Source organism: Porites lutea, chromosome 13 (genome assembly GCF_958299795.1).
Source record: "Porites lutea chromosome 13, jaPorLute2.1, whole genome shotgun sequence".
NCBI lineage: Eukaryota > Metazoa > Cnidaria > Anthozoa > Scleractinia > Poritidae > Porites > Porites lutea.
The window spans coordinates 21,824,638-21,849,565 of NC_133213.1; the positions used below are offsets into that span (position 1 = coordinate 21,824,638).

The 24,928-nt window shown below is 41.4% G+C and overlaps 4 protein-coding genes across 4 annotated transcripts; 2 read left to right on the top strand and 2 right to left on the bottom strand.

The window, feature by feature from the left end:
- Nucleotides 1–458: 458 nt before the first annotated feature.
- LOC140923318 (uncharacterized) lies at nt 459–4,101 on the top strand. Its single transcript, XM_073373412.1, has 2 exons — nt 459–1,096; nt 1,532–4,101. The coding sequence occupies exons 1-2, from the start codon at nt 463–465 to the stop codon at nt 2,947–2,949; spliced, it is 2,052 nt and encodes a 683-aa protein (XP_073229513.1). The 5' UTR covers nt 459–462; the 3' UTR covers nt 2,950–4,101.
- Nucleotides 4,102–4,123: 22 nt separating this feature from the next.
- LOC140922553 (C-reactive protein-like) lies at nt 4,124–4,567 on the bottom strand. Its single transcript, XM_073372530.1, has one exon. The coding sequence runs from the start codon at nt 4,565–4,567 to the stop codon at nt 4,124–4,126; it is 444 nt and encodes a 147-aa protein (XP_073228631.1).
- Nucleotides 4,568–9,029: 4,462 nt separating this feature from the next.
- On the top strand, nt 9,030–15,222 carry LOC140923032 (uncharacterized). The gene is made up of 3 exons (XM_073373089.1): nt 9,030–9,161; nt 12,001–12,641; nt 13,065–15,222. Exons 2-3 carry the CDS (start codon nt 12,008–12,010, stop codon nt 14,480–14,482), a joined length of 2,052 nt encoding a protein of 683 aa, XP_073229190.1. The 5' UTR covers nt 9,030–9,161; nt 12,001–12,007; the 3' UTR covers nt 14,483–15,222.
- Nucleotides 15,223–16,032: 810 nt separating this feature from the next.
- On the bottom strand, nt 16,033–22,195 carry LOC140922554 (uncharacterized). Its single transcript, XM_073372531.1, has 6 exons — nt 21,950–22,195; nt 21,330–21,456; nt 20,660–20,876; nt 19,728–20,125; nt 18,947–19,175; nt 16,033–17,759 (listed from the first exon to the last, which is right to left on the bottom strand). The coding sequence occupies exons 1-6, from the start codon at nt 22,193–22,195 to the stop codon at nt 17,357–17,359; spliced, it is 1,620 nt and encodes a 539-aa protein (XP_073228632.1). The 3' UTR covers nt 16,033–17,356.
- Nucleotides 22,196–24,928: the final 2,733 nt, after the last annotated feature.

Here is a 24,928-nt window from a genome sequence, read left to right on the forward strand (position 1 = left end):
GGATTTTGATTAGGGATATAATTAATTTGATTGGGGTTAAAATTAATAGAGTGCACTACTAAGTTTTATCTGAGTTGCCAAGAGCCATCTTACCATGGGAGACACCTGAGTAACCTAACAATTTAAAGAGGACAGACGGCAAATTGCTGTTGTTCGAAATATCTAAACGTCTAAAAAACAAAAAAATCTAAAAGCTGGAACTGTTCGTCAGTACGATGCCTAAAATGTGTGCAATTCCACAATTGGTTTCGACTCCATTAAATCCTATACCAATTGTTGAACATTTTAGAAGGAGCCTCCCACAACATGAGCACAGCTAGTGACAAAGTATATGAGTAAGAAAAGTTCATCTAACCTAATACGCATCCAGAAGTGTCGCTTTTGTGACGCGGGAAATCATGTACAGTGTTTATATCTACAAAAGGAATGACTGAAATCTTCTTGTTCTGCTGCAGCTTCGTCATGTCAAACGTGGCCACAGGAAGTGATAATATCATCCAGGGGGCATCTCTGAAACTCTCGTTTATCATCAAATACCTCCTGCCAGATGTACGGGGGGACATCTTCGCACTCTGCCACTCACGAGAAGCACAGCCGGACGGCAGCCCGGGAGACATGTTGCAATCGGGCAGTGTAGCCGAGGGCTTGTCTTTGCCGAACATGATGATGCGGCAGGATACCGGACAGAGTGTCCCCATTGCTTTCAATACGGACTTGGATACTATGCATTGTGTTGAAATGAAGCCGGGTGCCAGGCTGGAAACCTGGAGGCAGAATGGAGACCTAAAACCTGGTTTTTGCCGCATTTTAAAGCCTACCAGCTCCGGTGGAGATGGAGGCTTGTATTATACATCTGCCCGAGCTAAGGAAAAGATGTTGGAAACATTGTCAACCAGTTTGGACCCTCTCTTTCTCCTCCTTGACACCTCCGAGGATAGAGCCGCCGCCCTCCTTGAATCTAGGGAAGTTCCCTTGAACTTGGACGTGATCCTCGCGGTTTGTGCTGAGTGGCCCGAAGAGGCGAGCGAATGGCGAGAACGGAGTCGACCAGCAAACTGGCCCAGCAGTGAGCTTATACAGGACATCATCAAATCAGGTTTTTGTTTCTTTTGTTTTTCTTTTGTTTGCTAAGACGAGAGAAAGGGGTGATAACGAGATTACTTTAGAGCCTTGAAGGCGAGGCCACGTCTCAGCCCTGATCCAATTAGGTGGTTTAACCTGTTTGGCGTTTCAACAGATGCGCTCTCACCCTAAACGTGCCTGCGCCCTATATGCAACAATAACACTGAAGGATTATTACTCAACCGGGGTTCACCAGTCGCCAAAGTTCCTATCTCGATCATTTTTTTTGGTTGTAAGCTTGGTATGATGATGATATGATTCTCTTCTCCTAGAAACTTAACTTAGTTTGTAACATCGGCTGTTACATATGTCAGTAACTCAACCCAACTGTCCCATAAGAAAAATCTTGGGCCCGCGGAATGAGGCGAGACAAAATCCTAAGCTTAAAGTCTTGCTATTTTTGTTACAGGTATTCATCTTGTTCCAAAACCTCATGCCTTGAGCCAGGACAAGGACGTGGAGTGGCGGATGTCGTTCTCCCTCGCGGAGATAAAACTGGGACGAAGTCTCCGCGAGGAGCAGAGGCTGTGCTACTTGGCTGTGAAAGCACTACACCATATGGAGCTAAAGGAACCCGAGGGACTGGCTTCTTACCACCTCAAGACGATTCTGTTCTGGACGTGCGAAAAAACTCATTCCAGTTTATGGACTATGGATACGTTGGGACGGGGTTTTCTGACGCTACTTGACGAACTGATAGGCTGTTTGAGGGAAGGACGCATATCGAACTACTTCACACCCGAGTGCAACTTGATCGAACTTGTGAAAAAGGAAGACCTCGGCGTCTGGCTCGCGAAACTCGAGGCCATTCGAAAAGACCCAATCCCCTTTCTGATCCGATTTCACGATCTCTACCGGCGCATGTCTTCACTGTCGCCACCAAATAATGAAGACAACGCCATAAAGGACCGCAATAGGTACGCTACAGGGATCCGTCTTGTCGCAAAGCAAGACTCCATTGACGGGGAGAAGAGCGTGTTCTTGCAGGGGCTTTATCATCTCGGCTTTTGTTACGCTGCAGAGGGGAAGTTCCTTGACATGGCCCACCTCGCAGCGCACTTCAAGTCACTTGACAACGAACCGACGATGGATGAAGCTCCCTTTGAAGGGCATCCAGCGCGAGTGAAACTTCTCATTCGCTTCATGGAAGCATTGGTCTATTACTACACGAATGATGATGAGCAAACTCCTACTCACAGAATGATGATGATGGTGACTACCAACTTAGCAAGGCTGCAGCACGAAGCTTCCAAAGTAGCCGAAAGCGCATCTGAGCGGGATCTAAGTTTGGCCAAGGCTTACGAAGGATTTAGCAAGATTCTCACCTCTGTACATCACGATGCAAGTAGTGCGTTGCTCTTTGCCAACTTTTTGTACGACCAGAGGCGTTTGGATGAGGCAATTGTCGTCCTGAAGTCGTCCAGGACTGCGCCATCTTGGTGCTCCTTCATTGTATTCAACGAGTACACGGCCCACACCCCCGATGATTTTCTAAAAGAGGAATTTCAAGCTCGCACAGAGGTAGAGTACTGGGTGCCCACTTTCACTCTCTACCTGTTGTTCTCTTGTTACGTCGACAATGGGCAAATCGGGATGGCCCGCGAATTGCTGCCCGAGCTGTTTGACGAGCGTGAGAGGTCATCGGAAGCGTTCTCGTACGCCGATTCGTGTGTCTTGCTGGGGTATTGTTACTTGAGGCTAGAAGAGCGAGAAGAAGCTTTGAGTCTGTTCAAGGAGGCTGTGGATGAATACGCGTCGGACTCGGGAAAGTACTGGTACGAAAAAACGCTACAAGAGGATGACACACAGATGCCGGAAAGACACTGAGAACAATTGACTTCCTTGAACATTGTTCCCTTTGGTCTTTCAAAACGCAAATTGACCATTTAGGCGAAATTTGAATCACTGCTTTCCAAGAGGGGTGTCACTATTTTTGCGACCAATATTCTGCAGTTAGACGGCCCGTGTCCCGACCGCTCATTTCCCGTTAACACTATTTAGACGATGGGCTCTAATAAACATGCAGTTGATTTACTCACATTAAAAGGAAAAATTCTTCCGACATATTTCTTTTAGAAAAGCCTGGCAGTACGCTTTATTTTGATTCAATAATAAATCGGCATTCCTTCAGTCTAGGTAACTGAGCATTCCCTGAAGTGCACAGCCAGGCGATATTACCACGCGGTTTTTTTTTTTTTTTTCGTATAAAAAGTGAATAGCAGGGGGCGTTATGAGCAAATATTCACTGTTTTTGTAGTCAAAGCTTACGTTTCCTATGACAACGTGGTTAAACAAACGTGAACCAGTAAATAAGGGAGTCCAAAAATCTGTTCGATATGTATTGCACATCTTTCAGATGGCTTCATGTTCTCAATAAGATGATGTCGACAATTCGTCAACGCCACAGTCCAACATGACACTCCTTTATAGCCTTGTTGCTGGCGAGCGTTGGAGACAACATATCATAACTCTTTAGTGGGGGAATATATCTAAACTTTTTGCGGATGTAAGATCAAATGCATTTAAATTTAGATCATGATTATCGAGGCTTCCTGCTTCCTGCTTCCCGTTGTTTGATTGTTAAGGATCCTAATATCAAGATTCGAGTCTTTTATTTAGATTCCTCACAGGTGAACATTTATCTTTGGATTTAGAATACCTCTACTAGAATTCTTTTTTTCTTTTTTTTTCTTTCAACCTCAACTGTGATAGAATAAGCTGGCTTTCACCCCCTTTGCCTTAGCACGGAGAAATAAATAATCGATCATTAAGCACATATCTTGCCTCAATTCGATCGAAGCCCGTCTTGATCTTCTGTACGAATGTTTTCATCAGCTGGCGATTCTGCTAATGGCATTCAAAGCGTTCTCTACCCCTTCTTTACTTTTAATAATAGCCAAGTCAAGATCTCTTTGCACATTTTTGTGATCCTCGTACAAGTTGCGTTCAGGTACGCCTCCAAAAAATCAGTCGTCAACGTTAGAAGAAGATCTCTCATAAATTATTCCACTCCCTGACAGGATGAAGGTTCCCGAATGAAGGCCACACCATTGAAAGATCCATTTTTGAAGTCCCTCCATGCAACCGTTTCACCGTTCTCTAGCCCGCATCGCTGAAAAAGCATTTCTATCGTTTCGCGTGGAAGCACATAATCCCAAACATTAACTCTGGAAATGTTTCCAACGAACGCATCCCTGGCTTCAAAGCCGGCAGATACATGGGAATATTTGTCGTTTCCGAGAACAACATTTCCTTCCGGTATAATAAGAGTTCCTTTCGCCAAGTCCTCTCCTCTTTCCCCAAACTTGCCATCTACAAATAGCTCGTAGCTCCCATTGACATTTTCCCAGGTCACTGCTAAATGATGCCACAAAGCGTTCGGTGAGATCTGCAGTTGGTGCGACCTGGAATCAAATGCAAGAATTCCACAAAAATGGCTAGACATTCCTCATCATGAGGTTTTTTTCTCTTAGAGTTAGTTGGGTGGTGTCGTTCGACTATGCCAACGGTCGATTTTTTTTCGGCAGGAGCCCATAACCCGGAAGGAGCAACTCCCATACTATGCCTATGTTACGGTGTTTTACGGACCGGTTTATTTCTAGATACATTTTAGGGCACTTTTTTCTGCGAAAATGTAATCTCCGCAACGTCTATGAATGAATGGTATCAAAAAGGAAAACGTAAGACATTAAAAGGCAAAAATCATCATTTTTAGATCTGTAGGTTTTGCTGACTGGTTTGTGAGACTTTAAGGATATTCTAAATTCGCGGTAAAACCGTTCTAAAAATAAACTGGTCCGTGAAAACGCCGTGACACGAGTACATGGAAGTTGCTCGCTCCAGGTTATGGGCTCCTGGCCTGAGAAAACAGTCGACATTTCACAACGCCATCACTGGTTTCCCTGCGAAATGACGTCTGAGAAACGAGCGCACGTGTTACTACCCAGTTTGTAGTGCTTCTGATTGGTCATGCCGCGTGGGAAATTTGCTTTAACCAATCAGAGGTACTACCTAGATAATAATAATCAGTTTATCAAACCCTTTGGTAGTGTATAACACTAAATTACAAGGGAGGTCAAGAATACGCAGAACACATAACTACACATGGCAAGAAGGCAAAAGCAATTAAATCCTATTGTAACTGTGGGTAACAAAATTACTAAGGCGGTCCGTTCTGAAAAGGCGGAATTCAGAACGGGAAAAACCCGACCCCAACCCGTACCCATGAGCGACATTCGTGGGCTGCGGCAGCGGGTGTGAAAGGAACCTGGTCTCCTTGATGTTAGATATAAAACGCGTGCAAGCCTCATCACGGCGCGACAACAGTGTAGGCAAGCCACAGCGCACGAGTTCCGACTCATAAGAGCAGTCTGGAAAAATGATCCCTAGTGCAGACTTCTGCACGCTTTCCACCAATTAAACCAGACAGTTGGGTAACGCTGCCCACACCGGAGATGCATATTCTAAAATGGGCCGCACAAGGCTACAATAAACCTGAATAAGATCAGCTGGTGGGAGGCCTGATTTCGTTAAGACACGCAAAACGTTGAGACGCTTGCGTGCTCTCTTCACGATATAGTCTCAGTGAATAGACCACGATAAATTGTGCGACAGATGGACACCGGCAGCAACTTATAAGATGACACCTGCTCTATAATACTGCCCGACATCTGTAAGGGGGGTAGGTCGGAGAGCTTATACTGTAAGAAATCTATGCGTAACTCTTTACATTTGGATGGATTTAGCTTCATACCGTGACTACTAGCATAAGAACAAATATCCCTAGCTAAAAAGGGCAGCATGCTGGTTGAACATCTAGGAATAATCTCTAAGACTGAGAGATCGTCCACATACTTAACTCTAGTTTTCCAGTCGAACTCTAGTTTTCCAGTCAGATCTGGGTAGTGACGCGTCATCAGTATGGAATTTCTGCGCTCGTTTCTCAGACGTCATTTCGATGGGAAATCATTGGTGGCGTTGCGAAATGTCCGCTCTTTTCTTAGGCTTTTTTTCTTATTTTGGTTTACTTTACTTTATCGAATTCGCCACGAAGACTTAACACAGTGACAGGGGATGAAACAGGACTTGCGTCTCAATTGATATCAACCCTTCATTACCCACCCAGTCCATGAAAGGTTCTACCACACCAACAGAATCTAGGCCCCTTAATCTTTACGACCAGCAGTGATAGTTCTTTTACGTCCCACAAGAATCAGAACAGAGAAAGAGCTGTGAGACGGGGCCTACGGTTTTTCGTTCCTATCCTAGAAGACTAAAATGTCTCACAGTTAGTAGATGTCAAAACCAAGGCAGCGCGTTCTTCTCCTCATTTATTTTAAGACCCTGAGTTTTGGTCCAGCCGGGATTTTAACCCGCGACCTTCCGCTCGGCAGACCGGCGCTTATCCAATTAAGCTAACCGTGCGGCGGTTAGTTTGTTATCATACTGTTATTATTCCTAGGTGGCTCTAATCTGTATATATTATTCTGCACCTCACCTTTCGTGTATGAACGAGACTCAGCTAGTCCAACTGCTTTTTTTAGAATTTATATTTCTTTGAATAATAAGCAGTAAAGAATAATTATTTAAAATCTGAAAAAAGGAACATATAACAACGAAAAGAAGCCTTCGTTTTCGTGCTTTGTCAAAGAAACACTAAAGAAAGCCCAATCGTGAAAGCGAGGCGCTATTCTAGCTATTCTTGGGTCGTTGACAAAGGCTAAGAGTAGGTTACGAGTAAACTGCGTTTCGATTTATCCGGACAGAAAACTATTGTTTTTAGAAACGATTGTATTTTCTGGTAACAAGATTTAGCAGATTCTACACCAAACTTGATTTTCGTTTGATCCATATAAGGAGTTATGCGGCTCTTTCGTGAAAAAAATATTTCATTCATCGCCCCTTGGTTGGTCCTCCTTGGAAATTCTATATCAAACGTTGAAGAAGGATCTGGATAAGAACACGCAAGGTATTTTTGTTAGTTCACCTATTCTTAGTATTGGATAGCTCATTTTCATGGATATCACGTGATCTTATTTGTATCATCATCATTATCATCATCAATACCATCATCATCAATGTTAACGTTATCGTTATCGTTATTATTATTATTATTGTTATTATTATTATTATTATAATCATAACTATAACTATAAAAATATTCTCAGTCATACATTAGGAATACATACATTAAATACAAACGCGGTTTTTTAAAAATTCGCGTTAATAAAGTGTATCGTTAATTTCCTATAATAAGAAAGACCCAACCCATACTAGTTTACTTCACAGACCCTCTATTTTCTCTTTCGATCGTCGAGCATGTGAATAGAAAAGAATAGAATAATTCAGAATAGAATAATTCTTTATTTAAACACGGCAAAATTCATCAGGAGTATAAAAAATTTTTAATAAACCTAACTAGTACCCTAAACAATAACTAGATAACCTGTTTTTCATGAATGCCGTGTACACAGTACTTTAAAAGGCAGAAATTCAGATGAGCCAATCGTTTAAATTGTCTTAAAGATTTAGCCTCTCTCATATCACAGGGCAGGCTGTTCCACGGAACTGCTCCGCTATAACTGAAGTTGTTCTTCATGAAGTTAGTTCGCGGGAACGGGACAATTAGTTTGTTAACAGAGTCCCTTAAGGAGTAGCGCGTTTCATATCGTTTTAAAACAAATTTAGAGGATAAATATCCTGGAACAAGATCATTTAAAGACTTGTAAATAATTAGGGCTTTTTGTACTTGAAACCGAGTGCCCAAGTCTTCCAATTAAGCTGTCTAAATAAGCGGTTGGCGTCAGCATCATATCTAGAAAAAGTTAGAAGACGAGCAGCACTGTTCTGAAGCTTCTGTAGCCCGTCAAAAAAGTTTTTCCACAATTACCCCAGACAGTTTTACAACACCGAATTGAGATTGAATGAGAGCGTTGTATATACAATACAGAGTAGGCGTTGGAACAAAATCTCTAATTCTTTTATCTGCTCCTATCCCGAAAGCGATCTTTTTAGATAATTATCGATATGTACGTTTGCAACCGTAGATTTTCATCAATAGATGTTCCTAGCGATTTTACAGAGGTAACTTTTTCTATCGGAACATTATCAATCGAGAGCTCGGGTTGGCTCGACGAAGTACCAATTTTTGTCTTGATCCAATTAGCATAAATTCAGTTTTAGCAGTGTTCAAAGTAAGTTTGTTGGAAATAAGCCATTTGTTTAGATTACCTATACCGTAAATCAAGTTTGACTGTATAAAATTCACATCAACATCTGCATAAGTGATGTGTGTGTCATCAGCATACATCCAAGGCTGGCATGAATTTAGGCAGTTTGGCAAATCGTTGATGTAAATAAGAAATAAAAGGGGACCAAGAGTTGTTCCCTGAGGTACCCCGCATTTAAGTCTTAAGCATTGAACGAACCGTAGGGGATTTATTTACCGCTTGAATAAGGGGGAGAGGGTGGGTAAATGAGAAATAAATAAGTTACTGAATTATTTTCATTTTTCTCGGTCTCCGCGCTCGATGAATATGAATTTCACGCAAAAAAGTAAAAAAGGTCTGAGCAACCTCGTTCGATTCCCACTCTATGCTTTTCGCTAGAAAGAAAAACGGCGTAGGATTGCTGATCACGTGTCCATCTTACACCCTTCTAAAAAAAAGCATAACAAAGCATAATAGACCAATTCCGATATATTAAAATTCACACTTGGCTGCGAAGCTTGGAGCAATAAAACAAAAGAAATCATCTTGAGGCTCAATAATGAATAATACATTTCTTTTGTTTTATTCCCCTCAGGCCTTGGAGCCAAGTATGAATTTTAATATACTGAAAATGGTCTATTTCGTTTTCGAGTGGATCTTCTTTTTCGAAGGGGTCTTCTGGTCTTAGTTGGTCTTCGTTTTAAATACTACCCCAAAGAATAGCAAGGGTTGTGTCTGCATGCCTCTGATCGACTCGTAACTGAGCAGAACATACGTCTGTTTTATTGCCATTTAACACAGTGTGGAAGTCTAACACTAACAGTTTTTCAGGTTGGTTGTAGGAAGACCTTGACTTTACTCTTGTTAATGCTAAGTATACACGGAAACTACTTTTGCTATCGGACAGCATGGCCGGTTTAATCGAAGGCTTGCCTCTCAAGCTCGAGGCCATTCTTTAGCTTCCCCCAGTATATTAGCAACGCATTTGTTGTACTTGGTTCCAAATCAACTGCAAATTGAAAATCAGTGCTGCGTTATTGGCATCTCGATCACTCCCGGCTTTTAATTATAACCCAGGAACTTTAAAGTGTCTGCCTGTGACTGTGAGATCGTGATCTTCTAGTTATTTCTGAGGATGTAGACGATGTTAACTGTCAGCTGAAAAATTGCCGAAAATTTGCCTCACAGCGGAGAAATCAGGGGTACCCAACGATGGTTTCCTCCTAAATACATTGAAAACACTTTGTTAGGCTATCCAGAGTACTTTTAGGTATCTAGAAATGTATTCTAAGCGGCGCTATAAAATTTGTATCTGTTCGGTCATCCTAGGGGAACTTGGGTCTTTTCAAAATTACAAGGGCTTGAGTATTATTTTTCCGAAAATTTTAGATGAAATTTGACGTATTACGAAAGTGAGACATTTTCTTATTCTTAACACCACCCCATTTTTAATCCGCAAATTTTAGGTTCCCTTATTTTTTCCGAAAAATATCCTAACTAACTGGAAGTAAAATGTGAAAATTAAACTTAAGAAAGTCGTAGGGAATTTATAAGATAAGCTTCGAATTCAAAACTGTACGTGACTGAAACAGTCATCTAGAAATTCTAGGCAATATGTGCCTCTCCATATTTTACAGAAAATAGTCGTTGCGTGCCCCTGAGAAATGTATAATAACTGCTAGCTGACATCACTGATAAATTTGCCTTTAATGTAATGTAGATACCACTAACAAATGGGGCAGTTTTAGAATAAATATTCATTGTGAACTCTGATGGCAAAGTCGCTATTAGCCATCCGTTACTTAACTTTCGTGCGGTAGCAAGAGTTGAGAGACTACAACAAACAGGCTAGAAAATATGGCATTGGGAGTGCTTTAGGGTACCCTGGGACGAGAGATAGCCTCCCTCCTCGTAAACAGGCGCTAAAACAGTACTTGTCTGTTTTTGCAGGCCGACAAAATTCACTGAGAACTCCCAGATTTTGCACAGTTATGACGTGCGTGGAAACGAGTCACGGTTTTTAACAGTTGAAGTTTTCTTATCCAAATTCTTTTTTGTTGTATTGCTTGTCGGCAGATTAACAGTAAAGAACACTATATTTTTTTCTTGTATTCGGTATTCCAAGCGGAACAAGATTTATAATTTCGTCGAGCGCGAAGCGCGTGCACCGCGCGTGACTCCTACGAGGATCGCAAGGCTGAAGCGAGTTTGGTCGATGTCCGCTTTAATGTCATTGCATTGTTGTTTTCCAGGGAACCGATAGCGTCGTCTCGCTTTAGTCATATTTCTGTTTGGTTGGATTTTTTTAAAGCCCGTTTTAGGAGTCGATAAGTGCTTTTTGGGATAAATTATGAAGGCAAAAGTACTTTTGAGAGAAAATGGAAGCGATTTGGATATTAGCCTTAAGATGTGAGCGAAAATGGAGGCAACAAAACACATGTTTTGCTCCCATACGAGCTTATCCCGTATCGCCTTTGTTGGGCATATGTTCTTTAAACGCGATGAAATGCGTCTAAGTTCGGTCTTTTACCGTAAAAACACCAGTAATCCTTCCTTAAAATAGCTTTGAATTATTGTTTATAGCTCACTACGGAAAAGAGTGATAGCCTGGGACCCAAACTAGGCACGCGCATTTATGGGATTATGTGGGGGTTGTGAATGTAAACAAACGTGGTGGAAAGTGAATTGGAATGTTTCAGCAGGGTTAAACAGCTGAAAATAGCAAACCGGAAGGTAAAATTGACAGAAGAGAAAAACATAAAAACGTGAAGTTGAGGGGAAGGGATGTGCCTTGGACAATTTTACCTCGAGAAAAACAAGAAGAATGCACCGTGAAACAGCTTCAGAGATGGTTTCTTTGCCTTGGATCAACCGGAAGAAAAACGCATCTCGTACAAAGGTAAGTAAGCACGGACCGGGAAGTTCCTGAATTTATTTGTGCACCAAAAAGAACAACAACTTGCATGTGCATGTTCCGTCATAATTCAAGGTGGCAGCTCGACTCGTCCCCCCAAGCAATCCCATAAATGAGCGCGCGCTTAGTTTGGGTCCCAGGTTATCACTCTTTTCCGAAGTGCTAAAGTGCTTGATCAGCTACCAGCAGGTAGAAGTCCTGAGTTCGATTCAAAACACTTCTTTTTTTTTTCTTTTCAGGATTATTTTTGCTATTGTAAGTTTGTTTGGTTTCTTTAAATAGCGTCAGTTTTTTTTTCCAGTTATAAATTTTCTTCCCTATTGCCTTATTTCCCTTTCTTCCTACTTCTTGCCGTTTCCCCAAAGTGCTCGATCCGCGAGGTCCTGCGATTCACGTATTTCTAGTTATGTTAATGCATATGGCTAAATTGAATTCTTTGTGAGGTTATACCACAGATTAAGGAAAAAAGAAGGAGAGCTTAATTTCCTCTCTTATTCTCGTTGTATATTCCTCCATTTTCCCTAGCTTCCAACGCTGTGTTCCTTTAGGAGGGTTTGAGTAAAGGATTTTGATTAGGGGTATCAATTAACAGAGTGCACTACTTAGTTTTATCTGAGTTAACAAGAGCCATCTGAGTAAGCTAACAAGCCCATCTAGCCTAATACCCAGCCAAAAGTGCCGCTTTTGTGATGCCGGGAATCATGTACAGTGTTTATACCTATAAGGGGCATAACTGACATCTTTGTTCTGCTGCAGCTTTGTCATGTCAAACGTGGCCACAGGTACTGATAATATCATCGAGAGGGCATCTCTGAAACTCTCGTTTATCATCAAATATCTCCTGCCAGACATACGGGGGGAAATCTTAGCACTCTGCCACTCACGAGAACCACAGCCGGACGGCAGCTCGGGACACATGCTGCAATCAGGCAGTTTAGCCGAGGGCTTGTTTTTGCCGAACATGATGAAGCGGCAGGATACCGGGCGGAGTTTCCCGGTTACCTTCAATTCTGACGTGGATAATGCGCGTTGTGTTGAGATGGAGCGTGGTGCCAGATTGGAGACCTGGAGGCAGAATGGAGACCTAAAACCTGGTTTTTGCCGCATTTTAAAGCCTACCAGCTCCGATGGAGATGGAGGCTTGTATTATTCATCTGTTCGAGATAAGGAAAAGATGTTGGAAATCCTTTCAAGCAGTTTGGACCATTCCGTTTTCCTCCTTGACACCCCGAAGGATAGAGCCGCCGCCTTCTTGGTATCGAGGGAATTTTCCTTGAACTTGGACGTGATCCTCGCGGTTTGTGCTGAGTGGCCCGAAGAGGCGAGCGAATGGCGAGAACGGAGTCGACCAGCAAAATGGCCCAGCAGTGAGCTGATAGAGGACATCATGAAATCAGGTTTTCCTTTTTTTGCTAAGATGAGAAGAGGGCTTAAGTTATTACGAGACTACATCGGAGCCGTGAAGGATACGAGGCCACGTCTCAGCCATGATCCAATGAGTGGCTTAACTTGTTTGGCTTTTCAATAGACGCACACTCACCCTAAACGTGCCTGCGCTCTGTAGGCAACAGTAACAGGGAAGCATTGTTACTCAACCGTGATTTACGAGTCGCCAAATTTCCCATCGCCTTTTTGAATTTTAGCTAGGTACGATACTAAAATGATTCTCGTCGCCTAGCGGCGTAGTTTAGTTAGTTTGTAACATCGACTGTTACCTTTGTCAGTACGTTAACCCAAATGTCCCACTAAGAAAAATCTTGGGCTCGCTGGATGATGCGAGACACGATCCTAAGCTAAAAGTCTTGCTATTTTTGTCGCAGGTATTCATCTTGTTCCAAAACCACATGCCTTGAGCCAGGACAAGGACGTGGAGTGGCGGATGTCGTTCGCCCTCGCAGAGATAAAACTGGGACGAAGTCTCCGCGAGGAGCAGAGGCTGTGCTACTTGGCTGTGAAAGCGCTGCACCATATGGAGCTGAAGGAACCCAAGGGACTGACATCTTATCATCTCAAGACGATTCTGTTCTGGACGTGCGAAAAAACCCATTCCAGTTTATGGACCATGGATACGTTGGGACGGGGTTTTCTGACGCTACTAGACGAAGAGATAGGCTGTTTGAGGGAAGGACGCATATCGAACTACTTCGTGCCAGAGTACAACTTGATCGAACTTGTGAAAAAGGAGAACCTCGGCGTCTGGATCGGGAAACTCGAGGCCATCCGAAGCGACCCAATTCCCTTTCTGATCCAATTTCACGATCTCTACCTGCGCCTGTCTTCACTCTCGCGACCAAAAAATGAAGACAACGCCTTAAAGGACAGCAATAGGTACGCTACAGGGATCCGTCTTGTGGCAAAGCACGACTCGATTGACGGGGAGAAGAGCGTGTTCTCGCAGGCGCTTTTTCATCTCGGCTTTTGTTACGCCACAGAGGGGAAGTTCCTTGACATGGCCTACCTTGCAGCGCACTTCAAGTCGCTTGAAAACGAACTGACGATGGTTGAAGCTCCCTTTGAAGGGCATCCAGCGCGAGTGAAACTTCTCATTCGCTTCATGGAAGCATTGGTCTATTACTACACGAATAATGATGAGCAAACTCCTACTCACAGAATGATGATGATGGTGACCACCAACTTAGCAAGGCTGCAGCACGAAGCTTCGAAAGTAGCCGAAAGTGAATCTGAGCGGGAGCTAAGTTTGGCCAAGGCTTACGAAGGGTTTAGCAAGATTCTCACCTCTGTACAACACGATGCAAGCAGTGCGTTGCTCTTTGCCAACTTCCTGTACGACCAGAGGCGTTTAGATGAGGCCATCGTCGTCCTGAAAAAGACTCGGACCACGTCATGTTTGTGCTCCTTCATTGTATTCAACGAATACACTTCCCACACCCCCGATGATTTTCTAAAAGAGGAATTCCAAGCTCGTATGGAGGTAGAGTACTGGGTGCCCACTTTCACTCTCTATCTCTTGTTCTCTTGTTACGTCGACAATGGGCAAATCGGAATGGCTCGCGAATTGCTGCCGGAGCTGTTTGACGAGCGTGAGAGGTCATTAGAAGCGTTCTCGTATGGCGATTCATGTGTCCTATTGGGGTATTGTTACTTGAGGATAGGGGAGCGGGAAGAAGCTTTGAGTCTGTTCAAGGAGGCTGTAGATGAATACGCGTCGGACGCGGGGAAGTACTGGTACAAAAAAACGCTACAAGAGGATGGCACACAGATGCCGGAAAGGCCCTGATCGAAATTGACTTAATTGACCATTGTTTCCTTTAGTCTTTCAGAATGGAAATTGACCATTCAGGTGGATGAAATTTAAATCACTGTATTTCAAGTGGGGTGTCACTATTTTGCGACTAATATTCTGCAGTTAATTAAACGGCCCGTTAACAGTATAGTTAGACGATGGGCTAAAGGAAAAATGAAGTTGATTTACTCACATTAAAGTGAATGATTCTTCCTGCATATTTCTTTTACAAAAGCCTGGCAATACGCTTTATTTTGGTTCAGGAAGAAATCGGTATTCCTTCAGTGTAGGTAACCGAGCATTTCCTGAGGCGCAGGCAATAAGCACGCGGTCTTATTCGTATAAAAAGTGAGCAAACATTCAATCTTTATTTAGTCAAAGCCTACGTTTCCTATGACACATGGTTAACCATAAGTGAACCAGTAAATAAGGGCCTCGCAGAAAGCTATTTCATATGTATTTCATGTCTTTCAAATGGCTTTATGTTCTCAACAAGACGCTGTGGAAGCGTATAATTGGGCGCCGATGCACTAGGTGTGTGTGAAGTTTTTTATGTGTGTTAGGGATGTGTGAGTACTACAGTAGCGTTGTATATTTTAGTGGTTGATTGAGATGTGTGAAGTGGAAGACAATGGCTGTAGTTTGTTAATCATTGAAAGTTGTTTCTCGTAGAATTTAATATGAAGTAACAAAAAATAATTGTTTTGGGAGGTACTGTGTTGAAATGAAGTGGTGGTTGTAATAAGTCTTATCAAAAGTCGAAAATATACTTGTACTTATTCTAAGCGTTGTTAGGCTTTCTGTTAAGGATGGTTTTTCGCTTATTTTTTATAGTATTTGTATGGACATGTATAAGGCCAAACGTTTATTTAATATAGAAAAGGGTATAAATATGTTGGGGGGAGGGGGGGGGGGAGGGTGGCTGAAATTTTGTGTGTGTGCTTTTGGGCTTTGAAAAATCGGTGAGGTCAAGGGGAAGGCGTATAATCTGGCTAGAACTAAGGGCCTGTGGCCCGTTTCTCGAAAGGCCCGGTAACTTTTCGGGCCCGAAATCAAATATTCAAGTAGAAATAAAAAGAGTAAGAGCGCGGGTCCTGGCTTAAAAACTACTCCATTTTGTTTCATTAACTGATAGTTTTGTCATGTTAGATGCAAAACTACTGAAACCCCGGTCTTTAATGTAAACGGAAACAGCTTACCGGGCCCGTTAATTATCGGGACTTTCGAGAAACGGGTCCCTGATTACATGAGTCGGGCTGGCTCTCTTTACAGATAGAGACCCAGGCACCTTAGTTAAACGCAACAAAAGTCAACTTTTATTGCAATTATATTACAACTGAGCCAGCCCGGTTAGTTGGGATCCCGGTATTGTGTTGCCGGGATCCCGGGTGGAAATTTTCCAAGTAATCACGTTTGCCGGGCGGCCCGCGAATGAGCCAAGTGAGAAACAGGACAGCGAGTAACACACTGTTCATGCGCATTGCTTTCCCGGCTGATGTGATCAGGCCCTTACTGTCATGAGAGTTGTATTGTCACGCAGTTTGCACGTGAAAGCTTTGGAATTTGCCGCTTCCGTGGTTCGTGTATGAGAGAATACGACTTAATCTAATTAACCCAAGGGTTTTAAAAATAGAACGCGGTTTGCACGTGGAGATGTTAGACTCTGCCCTTTTATGGTTCGACCGTAAAAAGATGCAACTTGTTTCGAGGACCTTTTGCTCAATAAGATTTTAAGAAATCACTTCCTTTCCGAAAATATGCAATAGAATTATGCATCATTTAATGTTACCCTTAATTATCTCATGCACGAGATCATGGAATTTTGCGTAACATCTTTTTTGGCGCTCGACAACTGAGAGCAAAACTATTGTCAAACTCTTGGCAGTATGCCAAACTATGCACACCGTGTGGTGCGGGGACGATTATTTTCCCAAGAGAAAATGTAAATTATTTAATAATTTGTTTCACTCAGTGTACATTGTTTTTTCCAAACAGTTTGTTTTCTATTGCCGATTTGCTTGTCGTGCGTTATCCGTGGGTCCTTTGTAAAGAAGATAAATGTTGTGTTAGACTCAGCGCGGCAGACATTCGCGTCGCTAAGGTTATTTAAGTTCGCACGTACTGCGTTCCCATTGCAACTTTGAATCGAAACAAGCCAACTCGATTACTCTATTTGGGCGACGCGACGCCACTTTTAAACATGACACTCCTTCATAGCCTTGTTGCCTGCGAGCGTTCGAGACAACGGATGTAAGATCAGATGCATGTACACTATTCTGGTTGGTTTATGATTATCTGGGCCTCCTGCATATAGTTGTTTGATTGTTAATGATCCTAAAATGAAGGTTCGAGTCGGTATTTAGATTCCTGATAGGCGACCATTTATCTTTGGTTTAAAATACCTCTTGTGGAATTCTTTTCCTTACCCTCAACTGTGGTATAATAAGTTGGCTTTCAGATTCCTTTGCCTTAGCATGGAGAAAATGAATAATCGATCATTTAAGTATACATCTTGCCTCAATTCGATCGAGGCTCGTTTTGATCTCCCGTGCGAATGTTTTCATCAGCTGGCGAATATGCTAATGGCTGAAATTTTAGCGTGGCGTCAAAGCATTCTCTATCTCTTTTTTTTTTACTTTTAATAATATTAAGAGTTACGATCTCTTTTCCACGTTCTTGTGATCTTCGAACAAGTTGTGTTCAGGTACGGCTCCAAAGAATCTTCACATCATAAATTGCAATTCCAAGGCAAAAACACTCATTTCCACGTGTTTTGACTCCTTTTATTCCAGCACTTGACCAATCAGTCAACAACTTTAGAATTAAAGTTGCCGAAATGATGACCACCATGACAAGCTCTCACATAAATTATTCCACTCGCTGACAGGATGAAGGTTCCCGAATGAAGGCCTCACCATTGAAAGATCCATTCTTAAAGTCCCTCCACCCAACCGTTTTACCGTTCTCCAGCCCGCATCGCTGAGAAAGTAACTCTATGGTTTCACGTGGAAGCACATATTCCCAAACATTAACTCTGGAAATGTTTCCAACGAACGCATCCCTGGCTTCAAAGCCGGCAGGTACATGGGAATCTTTGTCGTTTCCGAGAACAACATTTCCTTTCGGAATAATAAGAGTTCCTTTCGCCAAGTCCTCTCCTCTTTCCCTGAACTTGCCGTCTACAAATATCTCGTAGCTCCCATTGACATTTTCCCAGGTCACTGCTAAATGATGCCACAAAGCGTTCGGTGAGATCTGCAATTGGTGCGACCTGGAATTAAATGCAAAGATTCCACAAAAATGGCTAGACATTCCTCACCAGGAGGTTTTTTCTTCTAGAGTTAGTTGGATGGTGTCGTTCGACTACGCCAAACGGTCGATTTTCTTAGCCTAAGAAAACAGCCATCTCACGGCGCCATCACTGGTTTCCCTGCGAAATGACGTCCGAGAAACGAGTGTACGCGTGTCACTACCAAGATCTGGGTAATGCTTTTGATTGGTCATGCCGCGTGGGAAATTGGCTTTAACTAATCAGAGGTACTACCTAGATCTGGGTAGTGACGCGTCATCAGTATGGAATTTCTGCGCTCGTTTCTCAGACGTCATTTCGCTGGGAAACCAGTGGTGGCGTCGTGAAGTGTCCGCTCTTTTCTTAGCCTTTTTTTTTCTTATTTTGGTTTACTTTACTTTACTGAATTCGCCACGAAGACTCAACACGGCGACAGGGGATGAAACAGGACTTGCGTCCCAATTGATATCAACTCTTCATTACGCACCCAACCAATGAAAGGTTCTACCACACCAACGGGGTCTACGCCCCTTAATCTTTAAGAACAGCAGTGTTGGTTCTTTTACGTCCCACAAGAATCATAACAGAGAAAGAGCTGTGAGACGGAGCCTACGATTTTTCGGTCCTATCTGAGAAGACTAGAATGTCTAACAATTAGTAGATGTCAAAACAAAAGCAGCAAATTCTGCTCGGTTATTTTAAGACCCTGAATTTTGGTCCAGCCAGAATTTTAACCCCCGACCTCCCGCTCGGTAGACCGGCGCTTATCCAATTGAGCTAACCGGGCAGCGGTTGGTTTGTTATCATACTGTTATTATTCCTAGCTGGCTCTCATCTGAATTTGTTATTCTGCCCCTAACCTTCCGTGTATGAACAAGACTTAGCTAGTCCAATTGCTTTTCTTGGAATTTACATTTCTAATGCGTAGAAAAATATAATTATTTAAATCGGAAAAAAGGAAAATATAACAACAAAAAAAGAGCCTTCGTTTTCGTGCTTTGTCAAAGAAACACTAAAGAAAGTTCAATCATGAAAGCGAGGCGCTATTTAGCTATTGTTGGCTCGTGGACGAAGGCTAAGACTACGAGTAAACTGCGTTTCGATTTATCTGGACTAAAAAACTATTGTTGTATTTTCTGGTAACAAGATTTAGCAGATTCTTAACCAACCTTGACATTTTTTTGATCCATATATAGAATTTTCCGGCTCTTTCGTGAAAAAATATTTCATTCATTTTCCCCTGGGCAAAATAGTTGAAATACGTTTTGTCCCCGGGATCTGTGAAGCTGACAAATAGGCTAATTGTGAAAGCACTTAGCGCTGGCAAGGCTTCCTTTAGCAGAACATAGTCTTGGTTGGTCCTCCTTGGAAATTCTATATCAAACGTTGAAGAAGGATCTGGATAAGAACACACAAGGTGTTAGTTAGTTTACCTATTCTTAGCATTGGATAGTTCACGTTCATAGATATCACGTGATCATCATCATCATCAACATCAATGTTAACGTTACCGTTATCGTTATTATTATTAGTATTATTATTATTATTATTATTATTACCATAACTATAACTATAACTATAACTATAACAATACTCTGAGATCTGATTGGCTATCAAGGACAGTGTATTAGGACAGTACGCCTCATGCCTAAGTAATTGGGCAGTACGCGGTATCACTCGAGCGCTTAAATGGCTTTTTTTTTTTCGCAGCTGGCAAAAAAAACTGAATTTCTTGTGCTTTGATTTAAAAAAGAGCCTAATATGTTACAAATTTTGTATATTACAGAACTCCGTGTCGTCCAATTCGGTCATACTCCTGATTAAACAAATCCCGCTACGCGGTCTTCCGATTTTGTTAATCACGATTATGATTACAGACCGAATTGGACTCCACTCAGTCCTGTTACCATTACTTATTAACTTGCATCGTTTGTATGGAAATGCACCCACCAAAACCTCTACACTCCGCAGGAATGCTACCCTCTCTTTTATGAAATTGAAGAAGCCCACTGGAAAATGATGACCAAGAGAGTAAGTCACCGGAATCACGATAACACAAACGTGATTGCTCACTAATGAAACTCCAAGTTAACACACTGCTCCACATATTCACATCAGTAATATCTCCAAGGTACGATTCTTTCAAGACGACATTCCCTGCAATTATTTCCTGTAGCTGACCCAAAACAAGCGTGCCAGAGCTTTTTATGTTGTGTCCCAAAAGTACACTTTGCTTTTGTCCAATCAGTAGGCCATCGATATATAGTGATAGATTTCCAACATTGTTTTCCCACGTGAAGCTCACGTGATGCCACGTGTTATCCAACAGAGATACATATGTGAAGTCACTAGTGAATTAAACATAAACCAAGTTCAATAGGAGGGACCTTTTGTAGGAAGTTGTCCTAGAAGAGGGGCCTTCAATAGCTTTCTCAGGACCCAGAATTTCCCTTATTTGAAGCTCGGGACTCGGGATTTAAAAGCTACATCGGGACGAGTTTCGGGATTGAAAGTATGCGTGGGAAGTGGGATACCAAAAATAACCCTCGGGATTACGGGATTGCACGGAAGTTTGGGTCGGGATTACAGGATTGAAGAATCCTATTGGGACCCTCTGAAAATGTTTTAATTGCAGGGACAGGCTTTTTTTTGGGGGGGGGGGGTGAAGTTACAGTAACCCTTTGACAACCTCTTTGGTCTTCGTTAGCTGTGGAAAGATGTATGTTTTCCTTCCTGGGTCTATTTGTCCTCAAAGTCAAAATTTAAGTTAACAAAAGTAGATTTATGCACTAAGATGACGTTCATTAAAAGTCTGTTCCCATCATGCTACTCTGCTTGATAAATTCACTTAGGAAAAGGAAAAATATCCAAAAATAACTAACCTGCTATGATTTTTCATTCTAATTCTAACAGTTCTGTTAACATGAAGTTGCACAACAAAAGGAGAATCGTTGTTGACGAATGATAGCAACGTGCCAATCCCATTTTCAAGTTGAGTGGCCTTAAATCGCAGACAAACAGTCAAACAGTTGATCTCTGCGTTTCCCTTCACTAGAACAGAAGCATTATCTCCTGAGCTGGAATTTGTAAAACGGAATCCTGCATAAGGGAAATAAAGCACAATTGCATCTTCTTGATCTGCACGGATTTGATTTCTTTATTTTGTCAAACACAGTGGATAGCTATAGACGAGGTTTAGTTTAGTTTACTTTATTTAATTCACCATAGAAAAAACAAAAGACAAGAATACAGAAATTAAGCAGAAGCAATGTTGTGAGGAAGCACCCCCCCCCCCAAAAAAAAAAAAAACCACAAGGCTTATAAATATTGGGCTCTCTCAGAGTATAAAAGTATAAATTTACAAGGCCAGGATCGAGTTTATACTAGTTAACTACACGACATTGAAAAAAAGTGGATAACGAAATAGATGGTAGATAAATAAATATCTATAAATAATGTCCAGACTGTATGGGCGTGCAATACCTAGCTCATATTATTTTCTAGCTCTAATAGCTTGGTAAAACAAATTTTACAGGTTTCTGTGATAATTACCCAAGAGGTGTTGGCAGTAGTTTCCATAGTAACGCAGTTTGCACTGGCACGTATATGAAGCGGAAGGTCTTTCAAGGGCCTGATAACAAGTCCCGCCGTTTTGACAATTCGCATTTAGGCAAGGATTCTAGGAAGAAAGAGGATTAGTTTCATCAGTGACCAAACACTGATAAAATGGCCATTATATATGTAATATATAATACAGTAAAGGGATAAAGTTAACGAGCATAAACTAAAAATAGCATGTTCTTTCTTCGAAAAATTGCAGACCGGGACAGTGCCAGTTGCCAAGCATTGCTTTCATCCTCTTTAACTAAATATTACCAAATCTCTGAAATTTATCTTGGAATATTTTGTGGCGAGAGATATTTTTTCCTTCTAGCTGATTTTATAGGTAAAGATCATTAAAGCGTTGAGTAATGCCCAGCATTCGTAGTTCTCTGAAGCTAACCAATTCAGCCGAGGCGGATCCAAGATGGCGTCCATCCAAAATCATGACGTCACAACCTCACCTAACCTTAATAACCCTGTCTTCCGCCCTTTTTAATAAGTGCTTATCCATAATTTGAAAATTGGTGAACCTCAGATACATACAGGCTGACCAGAAATGTCATCCTTACCATTCCAAAATCGAAATATGCAAAGCCAGTTCGATGCACCAAGTCATTTGGCATCGTTAGTGCTGTCTCGTTGTTCAGTTCACAGATGTGGAGTTTACCCGCTTCATTTTGATAATTGAAAGATCGGCAGGGCTGGTGCCGCAAACACCACAAGGAGCACTCTATTTGCGATCGAACGTTTCTTGTATGGATCGTAAAATTATGTAAGGCTTTATCTGGTGGATATAGAAGAGCGAAACCACACATTATTGATTTTGTAACTTTATAGAAAACGTGTTCAAGGAAAACAAGATCCATTGAAGGTACCTTAGCTTACCTTAAATGGCTTTCAGACCCCTTTTTCAATAATGTCCTCGCTGACCTCGAATTCATAAATATTAATGCTACTTGAGTAATATTCTTCAGTCCTTTTGAACTTTTGTTAGTCTCATCTGGAGATCTAATTATGTTCGTGTGGGATTTTTCAGCATTTTGTGTTTCAATGGGCCTTTTGCACGATGGCATCATTTTACTACTTTTATCAGAATCATTCAGGGTTTTGCATTTTTGTGCAAAATGTGTAGGGAAATATTGCTTTTGTTATTATAAACATCATTGGGATCACCAGATTTAAGTATGAAAGAAAAAACGAAATGAATTCTGGTCCTCGTAGTAAATTATAGACGTCATCGTGCAAAAGGCCTATTTCATTAAACTAAGATTTTTCAGTCGATAGTTTTCAGTCCAATTAAATACATTTGCCAATGTTTTGGTATCAAACGAGTCTTTTGGAATCACGAATGAACTAGACAAGCTCATAAATGCATAAATCTTGCTTATTTTCGTCATTATAACTTCCATATACTGAAAACATTGAAAATTCTCCCCATCTAAAAAAAAGGCAATCTGGATTCCGAAATCCGGGGATTGTTTGCTTGTGGAATCCGAAATCCTGGGCTTTGGAATCCGGAATACAGCTCAAAGAATCCAGAATCCCATTAGTACGGTGGCCCAAAGTGTCACAGCAATTTCAATTTGTTGACGGTAATTTCAATTTAATTGTTCTCGGCAATTTCAATTTTACTCCCGGCAATTTCAATTTACTCTCAGCAATTTCAATTTACTCACAGCAATTTCAATTTTACGCACGGCAAATTCAATTTACTTACGAACAAACTGAAATTACCGTGAGTAAAATTGAAATTAGCCCTTTGCAGGTTTCCATCCACGTGGTACAAAACTGGCATATTGGGACGCAAAAGTCGCATTGGGGCAAGACCAAAAAAAGGCATGCATAATTTTAAATGGTAATTTAATTTGTTTATCTTGTCTCAGTGCGACGTTTGCGTCCGAATATGCCGGTTTTGTACCACGTGAATGGAAACCTGCAAAGGGCCTATTGCCCTGAACAAACTGAAATTGCCGTGAGCAAAACTCAAATTGCCGTGACACTTTTGGGCCACCATACTAATAAGATTCTGGACATTAGCGATTGGCATGGAATCCAGAATCCAAGCTGTACTGACAAAGGTTGGAATCCAGTACCTGGGATCCGGAATCTGTGACGTGGAATCCGGAATCCAAGAAGTTAATGTTAATCAAGTGGTCCAGTCTAAGGTTAAAATCGGTTCTAGCATTGAAAGAAATGACAGTCGAATTTGTCTTACTCTTTTCCTATGAAAGAAACCCATCTATATGCAGCCCTTACATGTTGTTGGTTTGCTATTAAGTCATTTGTTTTTTATTTTGTTATTTTTTATTCGCCCCTACCACAAAGAAAAAAAAAATCGTCGAGCGGGCGACGGAAGCGAAACTACTATCCCCAGTCGTGGAACACGGTGAAGAAGGTTTTATCATACCTATTATCCTTCGTTCAAAGACGGCAAATCGCCGCTCTGGGTCGTGTACTTCCTTTACAGGGCAGCTTGCTTCCACCCATTTCAACAAATATTGTTGGTAGCTTATTAATAGTGCAATAAAATGAACGTGGTACAATTGCATCGTTTTTCTGCTGGAAATAAAAGAGACGTAAAAAATTTAATTTAATATTGAATATTTTAATATGCACTCAACGTGCCATTCTGTACAACTTTACAAATCGACAGTTCTTTGGTAAATACATTCCCCATATGCCTTCAAAAGTGGTTGTGGAGGTTTTTTTGCCTTGTTATCGGCCAATAGTTAAGAAACTGCGATTCACACATTGTCCAGTTAAAATAAGACAATTATGTCAATCGACGCAGGCCTTTTCGTGGTAAGTTTCTCTGAAGACGAATTAATCACAATACCTATATTTCATTTCACCAGAAGCGCTTATTAAAATGCTTTTCAAAAACATTTCATGAGAACTTGATAATATTTCATGTAAACTTTTATAAAAGTTTCTTTGCGGGAAATATTGGTGATGTCAAAATTGTACGTTATAAGCCGTGCAAATAATAATGGACATTATACTGTACAACGTATCTGAATACTTCCCCAGATCAAATAGTTTATGTATATAAAACTTGCTGGCAAGGGAAATGCCGAATACTGCAAAGCAATATGACTGTTCTCTTTACTTGATAACCATAGAAGGCTGTCGGTAATTTTCATCATGAGCTCTAGGCGTCAGTCATTTCTTCTAGTTTTTTAAAAAGATACGAAAATCTCAACCTTCCTTCATTTTAACTGTTCGGTTTCAGCCTCTATAAGCTAAGAGAAGCTTTATGGGCTTTTTGATCGCCTTTAGTTCTGATTTAATTCAGAAAGAAGGAAAAAATCGTGACTTGAACCAATATCCTCTGTTATTTCTTAACTTTACATCAAACAATTATACTTTTCTCTTTAAATTTCTTTCCATGAGCGCCTTCATGGACAATGTAGCTTTGCATGCTTCCCGTACAGGTTAACTGAAATTTAAGACCTTTATATTTTAACAGTTACTGTATTCTTTTTCTTTTTCAATTTGTCCCAGTACGGGCGAGATAGCTGCGAGAATACAAATCCGGATACCGTGCA